The 12,092-nt window shown below is 30.4% G+C and overlaps 1 protein-coding gene and 2 pseudogenes across 1 annotated transcript; all 3 read right to left on the bottom strand.

Annotated features, from left to right (window-relative positions):
- Positions 1–7,963, bottom strand: part of LOC149881520 (uncharacterized) — a 55,721-nt pseudogene extending 47,758 nt beyond the window's left edge.
- On the bottom strand, positions 1,700–2,573 carry LOC149881523 (uncharacterized; annotated as a pseudogene).
- A 1,937-nt stretch (positions 7,964–9,900) lies between the features above and the next one.
- LOC149881524 (uncharacterized) lies at positions 9,901–11,703 on the bottom strand. The gene has a single exon (XM_090066608.1). It carries the CDS (start codon positions 11,701–11,703, stop codon positions 10,087–10,089), a length of 1,617 nt encoding a protein of 538 aa, XP_089922734.1. The 3' UTR covers positions 9,901–10,086.
- Between the last annotated feature and the right edge of the window lie 389 nt (positions 11,704–12,092).

Below are 12,092 nucleotides of genomic sequence, written 5' to 3' on the forward strand. Positions count from 1 at the left end.
CACTGTTTAGCCTCGTATTTAAATTTTCGTTAGTTAAAGGAGGAGTTGTTAACTGGAAATGCATTTATGATGAACGTAGATTGCCTTAAGATAAAGCTGAAAAACGAGTTAACACGTTTCTCCATAGATCTTTTTATGATTGAGCCATCTAAACTTTTCACGTGTAAAAAATACTATAAAGTGTAACCAAGTTGCTAAAAGGCACTTCTCAGCTAGTGTATGACTGTCTTACTTTTAATGTTCAATCTTCACGTTTACCAATACTTGCACTTTGGAAGACTAAATTATTTTCTGAAAAGAGATATCACAATTTAATATTCTGACTGTTATTGAGCAAAAGAGTAATAAAAAATATGACAACACCGTATTGTTTTCAGAGGATCCGAAATCGAGAAAAACCGGAGTCGAGAAAAATCGAGAAAAAACTCCGTCGGAGTCGAGAAAAAATCGGAGCTTCGATAATACTTTGTTATAAATTAAAAAATTAAACTATCTAGTTGATAATTAAACATTGTTCTTATATTTAATTTTTTTATTTTTATATATTTCCATTTATAATTTATAATAAATTTTTAAAAAAATTATATTTTTATATTCCTTAGTACTTATATATTTTTCTTATCGCAATCTTTTAACGAACAAGTTTTATCTAATAAATGGCTTTCTAACCAGCATCGGTTAGGAAGAAGGTGTGAACTTTCAGTTAAATGCCCTTCCGCGGTGCTCTGTAATAAAGACTTCTTGGGGTACCAATAGTAAAAACTAAAAAAAGAATATTAAAAAAGTATTTATTCTGAAGATCTTTTAAAATAACATTTTAAAAAGATGAAAACATTTATCATTTCATCAGAAAGTGAATTAAGAAACTTTGTGACAAATCTGGAAGACGAGGAGAAAACTCTTTCTGCTTACGAAGAAGTTGCTTGAATTCTGTGGATGGCTAGTTCAAATTTCAAAACTGCTTCTGATTTTACACCAGTTACTTCTTATTCTTTTAACTGATCGGTGAAGGTCTTGACTTTTTTTGGCTTTTTAGCTGTTGATTGATTTTGATATAAAACTTCTTGAATTTCGACAAAAAAGATGTCGATTGTGATGGTTCTTCTTGTTTGCTTTTAGCGCAATCATCTGATTTTGTTTGGAGACTATTTTCTTTTTTTGCAAATAGCTGATCAAATAATTTTGCAGCATAAACTTGAATATCTTTTATGGAAGAGTAAAAAAATGTGTGGTTTTTATTTTTAAAAAAATCGGGATTGTGCAAATAACGACTTAATGATACCAACATAATGTTTTTACGATTTTCGTATCTGGAGATTAAGGCCTCTGCAAAATTAGAACTGATGTCAGTTTCTACAACCTTCAATTTCCTTATTAACGTTTCCATAATGATGTCACACTCCAAAATTGTTGTATTTGGTTTTTCCAATCGAACTGCTGCGTCAGCAATCACTTCCAATTAGTCAGACAGCGATTTTAAAAAATCCAAGTCAATATCATCTAACATGTTTAAGCAGTTTATTTCTTCGAGTGTTTTTTTTACAGCTTCTAAGCAGTCCAAAAATCTTTTGATCATCTGAAAAACACCATCTAGAGCGGTTGTCGAGCAATAATCCTTTGTCATGCGAAGATCCGTAAACTTTGTGTATTATTCTTTTAAGAACTTCATATCGAAACGATGAATATTTTAAAAACTTAATTAGTATCCGAAGTTTCTGTAGACTTTTTTTGATATTTTCTTCATATTCAATCTCATTCTCCGAATAGTCAATAAGAAATTCTCCTTCAGTCTCTCCATCAGTTTCTGTTTCTGTTTCAATATCCGATTCAGTTTCTTTGTTCACAATTTCGCGACAACCTTTTTTAGCGTATAGCAAATCACAAACACTCAAATGAATTGAATGATTCTGGCAGATTTGATGTGGAAACTTAAACATGGTACCCAATTTCACCATCCAGCTACAGCCATCCGTAGTTTTATCTGGAACATCTTCATCATCTATACCGAGTTCTTTTAATTTTTGCATTATTAAAATCTTTAATGTTTCGGCAGAACTAGGAGACGGCAATTTCACCATTCCTAAACAATATGTTCGGTCGTGATGATCATTTAAATTGTAGTATCTTCTACCTCTATTGCTACACCATTCGTCACCTGTTAGTCCAAATTTTTCTCCTTTTGCTTTCAATGCAGCCAATTCAGCGATCATTAAACATATGGCTTCAGCATGAAACATCTTAATTTTTTCTGAAATTGTGGACGCTGACTTGGGCAAACTATGCCCATAATTTTCAAAAAGCATTCTTAGTGTTTCAGATTGAGTTATGGACCTAATCGAGTATCCATCAAGAGCTGTCAACTTGGCAAGAAGATAGTTTAACGATATCTTAGTCAAAACTGGTCTGGAACTGGATAGTTTTAAATCTATTTTCTCGCAACTTTTGATGTGACCAATTAGGCCGTTTGTGGTGCTTCCTGGACAAGCGATTCTTTTATGGCATTTTTTGCAATCTCTGTATTTCTTATCATTTACTACAACTTAATCAAAGTATTTCCACGCTTCCGAAACCATTTTTCTCTATAAAAGAATATTAGACTTAAGGTGGAGAAAACTATTTTGATCATACAATATACAACACTATTGTAAAAAAAAAGTATTATATGTTTAAAACTTACCTCGTTATTTTAAGATCAGTTTTTGTATATATTTGTGGGGAATTGTTTTGACTTTCCCTGAGACACTAAAGAGTCACTGTTTTCTTTATGAACTTGATAATATTTTTTCCCATCTGACTGCGAATCATACATTTTACAAACTAAACTCCCCTTATATACAGTTTTACAAACGCGTCATTTTAACACATTGAATACATTAAGAGCGTACATGCTTAACAACTACGTACATTAATTCTTTCCTGCCTTACGGTATTTAGAAGTACCACCACATTTTTCGTCTAATAACTTAACACAAAGTTCCTGACGGTACTTTTAAGCCTAGGTCTTGGAAATAGTACTTCTAGGTAAAATAAAAATCTTAAAATATTCTGAGCGTTTCCTTTTAACTACCTTATTATAATAATAAAGTTAAAAGCGGAAATTTTCAAAAATCACTACCCCTGCGCACATTAGCACCTACATACATTAAAACCCACACGCATACATTAACACCAACACACACGTTAATTGCATCTTGAAGACGTGATTCACGACATATTGTAAATAATGATCTTGACTTTTTTTTGTAAAGGTAAACTACTAAATAGTTAAAATACATTAACTAATATCACACACGCATCACATTTTAAAAGTTACTGTTTACAATATCTTTGCTTAAAAATTAAAAAGTTCTTGCTTTTTGACAAAAAAAGATATTTTATTATGCATTACATTTTATTATACCGCAACTGATATTTGTGGATTTAAAAACTTCTATTACTACAAAGATACTATTATAATCAAAAGAGTTTCTGAAATAGTACAATGGAAAAGTACGAGTATGTTCTATTATATGGTTTGGAATAGAATAAGCTTTTTTTTGAGGTTTTTTCCACCACCACCACCTGTCCCACTGTGCATTACTAATTGCTTTGCGATGCAAATTTGTTTTGATATTGAACAAAGAGAACACTTACATTTTGAAAACAACATGAACTATTTTAAAAGCAGCGTAGAAATAAAATAAGAATTAAATTATTTTACGAGTAAAAATTGATATTTTCTAAAAACCTCGTCGAAGTTCCGTCGAGGTTTCTCGATTTCTCTATAACACCGAAACTCCGAAAAACCGAGAAAAATCCGACGAGAAGGAGTTCCGAATGGATCTATTGATTGTTTTGACAAGAAGATAATTTTGCATATATTTCTATTATATGTTTATAAAAGATTTTAAGGAGAGTTGCATAACAACGGTTATCTATAAAATATAAGCTTTAAGTGTACCTCTAGTATTTTCTTTAAAAACGTATCTTTAAAAACGTATCTTTAAAAACGGGATAAGAGTTTCAGTTGGTAAATTATTTAATTCAAAAATGATTTCGTCTTTTTTTCACAGCTCTTTGAGGTTGAATACCAAGTAATCGTAATGTGACAGATATTATTGAGTAAGTGGTGATGATTTTTTTAAAGTAGTTCATAGAAGCCAATCAGTGAAAAATGAATTATTATAAAACAATTAATCCCCTTTTGTTACAAATTCCCCTCTTTAGCTGATTCAAAAAATTACAGTTTATAACCCATAATACCAAAAAGGTTCATGTGCTAATCACAGAAGAGCCGAAAGCCGTCTGTAAAGTTTTGTTTAATTTCGGCTATGATCATGCTTTGCTTTATTAACTTAAAGTGATAGAATTGTGATTTTTCCTTCTTTAAACAATCCAAAGGTAAAAGTTCTTTTACAAAAACTAATTTTTACCTAAAGCAGTTTGATGTATGATTTATGGCATCAAGCATCAGCAGAATCATCTACAAAAATGCTTTTATATGCTCAGGTCAAATATAAATTGAAGAAGTGACCCTCAATTAAAATATTTATGCATAATGTGTTTCTTTCTGGTATGACGAAATAAATTTGGAGAGTACTGGAGCTTATTTTTCAAATATGCCTGATGAGACACTGCAAGGATGAGTTAGTTAATTTTAGGATGAACCTTTACTGACAAGATAACTATTTAAGTTCATTGAAGTTTTATGCTTCATGGGGGTTTTTTTAAAGAAAACCAAACACAGAGCATGCTGTGGAAAAAGACTTCGGAAGATTCAAAACTGTTTAAGCTATTTCTTTTACGGTCGAAACGAAGATTTGACATAAATTATTTTAAAAGTAATTTAACATTTCATGAAAAATTTTTGGTGAGGTATTGCATAATTAACAGATAACAAACTTATCATAGTCAGAGGAAACAGATATACTAAATAAATTAAAAATAATAAATTCGTTTAAATTAATAATGGGCATTTAAACACATAAAAAATTGGTAATTAACTGATTATTTATTAATAGAAGAGAGGGAAGTGTTGCTCATGCACAAAAAGGGTATCAGGAATAGAGCAACTCTCACTCTATGTCGATGATTTTGAATTAACTTTTCGGTTCTTTATGATACAAAAAGCACATTTTGCAATTTGAATAAATTTTTGATTAACTTTATTATCCACTCCTCATCATTGTTGATCACTATAAAGTTCTTCATCACCTAACTTTTAATGTCTTTCTTAAAATTATCTAATTCTTTGAAAGTCTTATATCTATTCTCATTATTTCGACTAGTTCTTTGTTTTCAGATGTAAAGACAGCTTTTGGTTTTTTTACGATGAAACTCCTCAGGAATATCATAGTCTTATAGTCGGTTAAGAATACTTTTTTTCTTTAGAATAGATATATCATTACTTCCTAAAGCCAGCAATTCTAACTGGGGAATTAAATACCGTTTATGCTATCCAAGCTTAAAGTTTTTCTTTTTTAAAATTTCAAGGGATTAGGGGATTATTTCCTTTAATAATTTAAAAATACACATACAGGGTGCGGCTGTGATTCGCGAACTATTTAGAACATTTTTCAAAATGAACTTTTAAAGCACTAAAAAATTGTATTCATGGAATATTAATAAGCGAAAACTCTAAGATAAATACTTTTCCCACCTTAACATTCAAGTAGGCTTCCTTTTATTTATCACTGCCTTAAACCAAGGACAGAAGGATTGGTAGGTGCTTATTATATAGTCCCTTAACATTGAGTTCCAAACACGAGTAGCTGTTGATTTTAGTGACTTGACACTTGGTTGGGCCTTTTCGCAACCCTTACTCTCAACTACGCTCCACACCCTGTAGTAAAGAGGATTCAGGTCAGGGCTGGATGTTAGAAATAAGACACAATGTCCTAAACATATTGTTGAGTTTTTCTGAACCTATTACAAAGTGAGTCGTCCTGTTGAAAGATGTAATTGTATTCTGGGAATGTTTTCTTCAGCCATGGTACCACATAGCGTTTTAGTAAGCTAATATACACATCAGAGATAACTTTTTCTTTCTCTTTGATGTAGATTGGTGGATATTTTTCTCCATTAAAAGCGATGATTGCCAGCATCCTGATAGACTGAGGGTGCTTGGTGTGACACACAGGTGGTGCTTTGTCATCCTTCTGCAGATTGAATCTGTCATTACGCCAATTAATCACTCATTCAAAACAAAATATTTTTTTATCTGATTAAACTTTAATTGTTGATGAAGCATGGCTTTTTATCTGATTCAGAAGCTTCTTTAATCACTCCTATCAGTGATGCTGGCCTATAATTGCCTAAATCAAGTTTATTACCATTCTTAATCAATGATGTGATGTTGGAAGATCTCCTTTTTTTTGTTAGGTGCTTCTGCTTGTTAAAGATGTTTTAAATATTAATGTGAAGGAATCAGCAATTCAACACGCGCAACTTTTTAATACAATAGGTTTTACTAAATCAGCTCCACCTGTTTTTGAAAATTCTAATGGCTCAAACTTTTGGCTAAATCATCAAAACTTATTATAGGATGACTAATGAAGATTCAATATAAGGGTCGAGTTCAGGTAATGGACTATCATCTTTAATCACAAACGCATCATGAAACTTTTTGCTCAACAATTCAGTCATTTCTTTAATATTGTTTGTTATATTCCCAGTAAAATATTTTAACGCCTTGATAGAACTGCAGGCATTCCGTTGTCTATTAACATATTGATATACCAATTTTAGATTATGTTTTAAAGTTTCTAGCAATAATGATAATCTACCACGTCGAGCAGCAGTTTTCATTTGGATTGATCATCTAATCATGCTTTGTTAGCTTTTAAAACTAAGAAGTCATTAACTTTAAGAAGTCATTATCGTTCTGCTATATTATATAAACAAAACGTTAAAAGTAGCAGCATTAGCGACATAGTCAAATGAACTCTGCACAGCCAACTGCCAACAACAAAAATTGGTTAGAGAAGCAAGTGATGATTTAAAGAAGATTTCAGCATCCTACCAGACTGTCAATAAATTGAGAATTCAGTTTGATGAAAGCACTCATAAAAGTAGAGTGATACTTCTTATTGTTGTTAATGACATTCGGTTCTTAATGGCGCATTGCGCTCCACAGATCTCTTTTTTCTTTCATATTCTGTTGGCAGAGCCGCGTGTTTCCTCTTTTTTTCAAATATAAATTAAAAACAAATTACTATTTTTTACAATTTTTACAATTTTTGCAAATAAAAGATAATAGCAAAAAGTAAACAAAATTAAAAATCAAAAACGATAAATTAATTTTAAGTTAAAAGTAACTAATACCTTGTTTACTTATAATGCTGGAACATTCTTCTAAATTAATTTTGTTATGTAGAGATTTACCAATGTCTGGAAAAATATACTTCAAAAAACTATACAACAATCCAAAATGTAAAAAGAAAAAAAAAATTAAATAAAAATTAATTTATACCATGACTATAACTGTAAGATTGTTCTAAAACATTTTTGTAACATACAGGAGCAATGACATCAGATTGTTGCAAACACCCTTCAGTATTAACTTATTGTCGCAGCGTTAAAAACTGAAGGAACTGAGTCGGGATGTTTCTCAAAGAGTTCTCTTTTACCTAAAATTTTTAAAAAAGTAGTATTTAATGAAATTTATTTAGTATATACAACATAAAGTTTAAGAAATGCTGTTTTCCAGTAATAAAGTGTGCTGAACAAACATAAACATTCGGAGATTTAGGAGACCAAAGTTTGCTCAACGAAGTGCTATCTGCAGCACGATTTATCGCATTTAACCATTTTCTTCTAACCGTTCCATTCTTAGGAATGCGATAAAATTTAAGTTCTTTGTTTTTTTTACAATTAGCTGTGTAACCTACAACACAACAACTCCTTGCCATCTTTTTGTCATAAAAAAACAGTTAAAACGCTATTTGATATTTGTGTTTGTTTTCCCTCCATTCAAGATGGTTAATTTATTTCGCAGTTCGGCGTGACGTCACGCCGACTAGATGTAAGATCTTTTAAGCGAGTTAAAACTTTTTACCTTTTGGAATTTAATTATTAGTTTAGATATATTACATAAAGAATCATATTAAGATAAATAACCATCGTTAAGATCATAAGATCATATTATAATTTAAGTAAGTATAAGAAATAGTTATATATACATTTTTATTAGATAAAGTAGAAAGGATTTAAGTTTTTATTTGATAAAGTAGAAAGAATTTAAAGTAGAAAGGATTTTAATTTTTAAAATCGTTTATATTTTGTTTGTTTTAGTTTTTTTTTTAGTAGTTTTATTTTTATTATTTTAGTTATCAAAAGGAAAATAGGGGTATGGATGTTATTTAAAGTTATACTAATGCTGTTTCCATATAATTGTTATCTTTACTTTGAAATTTCTGTGATGCTATTAACTATTTTTGTTCTTTTTTAGAAAATTTAGAAAAAAAAAAATTAAAATTTTGTGCCAACACTGACAACGCATGTCACATGTTATTGTATGTAAAGGTTAAATGTTGTTATGAAGATTACAGTTCTAATGAGAAAAAAAAGGTAAAGAGAATTGTTTGTAAATATATATTTTGTATATTTTTAAATTTTCTTGCGTCATTTTTAGAATTTTTGTTTGCACACGTTTATTGTTTGCATATATGCTTTTTTGATATGTATGTGTGTGTGGTAATAAGTGCTTTATAGTTGTTTTATCAATGTGTTTTTATAATAATGTAAAGTGTTTTTTTACTGTTTGTGTATGTGTTAATATGTGTTACATAATTGTTTTAAAAATGTGTTTAAATATGTATAAAGGTATTTATTTATTTTAGTATATATTTAACCTTATATACATATTTAAACACATTTATTGTGCTTATAGTTTGTACATATGTTTATATTGTGTTCTTTCCGTGTTTTTAAAGTGCTGTGACTTGGTAAACATCTACCAAGTCACAGCACTTTAAAATTTCAAATTTTAGCAAATTAATTAAAAAAAACAGCTAGATTTCACCCAAACAAAGCTGTCTGTTGAGAAAACCATCTTGCGCCAACAACTTGCTGAGAAGAATTCGGAAATTTATACCCTTCAGAATGCCATGCTTATGTTACAGGAGAAAACAAATGCAACAAAAAGTAAAAAACACAAGTTATAAGAAAGTCTTCTCATCCAATATTAGGGCAGTAATTTATGACATGCTGGCATGTCAAGTTTCCTCTCAATGTGTGGCACAGCCTCTTCATAAAGTTGGAGAACACCCTGGATATAGATTTAGTGAGATTCTACTCGCACAGCTATAGAGCAGATGATGCATGAGCTAGGAGTTATTTCAGAAACCCAGACTGCTAAGATAGCATTCTCAACAAAAATTTTGACGCTTGGTTTTGATTCTACAACTCAGGAGGGGGTGGGTCATTCCATGTCAAATCAACTAAAAAAAAAAATAATTCGGCACCATACCATCTTAGATTTTGCTGATTTTTTGAATACAAGCTTTTATTAATAAAAGGAAACTTCACTCCAAATTTTAGTGTCTGACTCCTTACGGTTTCAGAGATACTGATACTTGGTCCCAGTCTCTTTTTTGACTATTTTTTTCAGCGCCATTTATTTTTTAGGCTTATTGCATGACACAATTAGCTTTAACTTATAAAATACTTGTTTAATAGTGGTAAAAATTTCTATCTAACTATTTTTTAGGCTGAGGAACTCAAAAATCATGGGTAAAATACACAAAAATTTAAGCTTCTATATGAAAATTTAATTTCAAAATGGTGTAACACTTTTCGTAAGTTTTTTGATGCCCCGTACAAAAAAATGTTTATCTCGAGATGCCTAAAAGATAAAATTCTGAAATTTTTTCCTAATGTTCTATATGTAACAAACTCCATAATAAAAAAAAACTGCAAGGGTTTTTTTTTTTAAATCAGATTTATTCGCATTCAAAGTCTTATAATAATAAACCCAAAAAATTTCAAAATTACACTAAAACCATGAAAATAATTAAATTGCAATGAGAAAAACTAAAACTAATAGGCAATAAGAATTGACAATCTTCCACATTTAATAAAAATAAAAAATCTTTGAAAGATAACAAATTAGTTCTCTGGTTTAAAGTTTGCCCAGCTATCTTCAATGCTCTGGTGATCTATTTCACTGATTTTGTATTGTCTTCCTGTAACAGTTGTTGGAATATTAATCATTAACAATAAGTTTGTTGATGGAACCCAGCACACATCATCTCTAGAAGGCCAATAATATGACCTTGAAGGGTAACATGGATGCATGAATCTAACTAGAAAGTCTTTATTTTCAACATCAGTTTCCTCAACTAGTCCGATCCATGGATTGTTATCATATATCAAACATACAAATGCGCCAATGCTTATATTAGACAAGAATTCTTTAATAATTTCATCAGTTTGAAAATTAAAAACAAATGAATACTCCAATTGTTCAGAAACAATTTTAGTTCCAATTTTTGTGTTACTTATTGAAACAAAATTGTGATAGGTGCGAGTGCCTGGTAATGTTTTTGCAGTTGCATATCTTTGCTCCATTTCACTTCGAATTATTGTGTTTGACTCCTTAGATATGTAATAAAAATTAATTCCTTTGATTTCGTTTTGGCAAAAATTAAAAATTGCAGATGCTGTAAGAATATGATTTGTTGTTGTTCGATGAAGGCTAGCAATTGAAGTTAGTCTTTTTACAGTCCCACCAATACCATCACAGGGTGATTTACCGTGACTTGTTGCAAAGAAAGACCATGTACATTTCATACCAAAATCTTGTTCATGGTGGCATATATTTATGAAGTGTTTGCAGTTTTTGTACTGGCCAACACACCCATCTGAAAAGTAATGGACAGTTTCTATTTGATGAGAAATATTGCTTTTAATATGTTCAATTGCTAGCTTCATCACATGATAAACCATATCTACATCATGCAGTAAATCATCTGAGATGAAACATAATGAATCACATTTGAGGACATTATTTTCTTTATAATAAATTACTGTTGGATGCAATGTTGCTTGAATTTTGTTCCAGTGAAAACTTTGTATTTCGTCTTGTACAACAAACTCATAATTTTCTGAGAAATCTAAAAGGACAACAACCTCAGTACTACTTAACTCATTTTTTAACTTTCTTAAAGAAGCAGCTTGACTTTTTGCAATGTAAGAATGAACAGTAAGTTTTTGTAACTTATTTTTCAAAATATTAATAAAGCTACTTGTCGTTTCTGTTAGACTTAATAGCTCAGATCGGTCTGTTGTTTTCCATTGTTTATAATCTATACAATAATCATCATCTTCATCAATATCGTCTTGAGAGTATAACTCATTTTCAAGATAATGTACTAATGCAGAATCTTCTGGGCACATAGGGCAACGATGTATCATGCAATTCTTGTTAGCCCTACTACAAACAAGCATATCAATAAGTTCGTGATAATCCTTTGATAATTCAACTGCACTAATCATTAACTTAACATTTTGATGGTAGGTGCACACACATACTGTATGCGTACCAGATGCTCCTACTGTAATGCACCATTTTGGACGATGTGAGCAAAAGTTAGAAAAACAAGTCTTTATATCTGGATAACAGGTTTTAAACTTTGCATATAGCTCTTTTAGATTTGAGAGAATCAAACGTTTTTGCATGTGAGATCTTCGAGCTATACTAACAAAATCTTTTTTACCAGACATTAGTCTGCTATTTTCATCATTACAATAAAATTCAATAATTTTATCTACTGATTCTTGAGGTGTTTTCTTTCCTTTTTTTTTTTTTCAGGAAAAGATAAAATACCATTTTTCTGCAGCAATTTGCGTGATATCTGCACCATGTAATTAGTAACATTAAATTCTTTTTCTATATCTTTGTGTGACCAAGAAAGTGGAACCAGTGTTAGTAGTTGAATTTTCTGATTACAATTGGAAATTAACATTTTTTCTTTGATTTTTCTAATAAGTATATCCATGTCATTTGCTTTACCTTTGACTTCCTTAGATAATTTATTGAAGGAATCTTCTTGGCCTAACTCTTCAGGATCTATATTTAAAGTCCTTGCAATGCCTAACTTTACTGTTTTTTG

This window comes from Hydra viridissima, unplaced genomic scaffold, assembly GCF_058129835.1.
Source record: "Hydra viridissima isolate aposymbiotic clone 2 unplaced genomic scaffold, HvirCarnegie_v1 scaffold_11, whole genome shotgun sequence".
NCBI classification, from domain to species: Eukaryota; Metazoa; Cnidaria; class Hydrozoa; order Anthoathecata; family Hydridae; genus Hydra; species Hydra viridissima.

Bases quoted from the DNA above. Each gene is read 5' to 3' on its own strand.
- LOC149881524 (XM_090066608.1), bottom strand. From the start codon at position 11,703: ATGTCTGGTAAAAAAGATTTTGTTAGTATAGCTCGAAGATCTCACATG.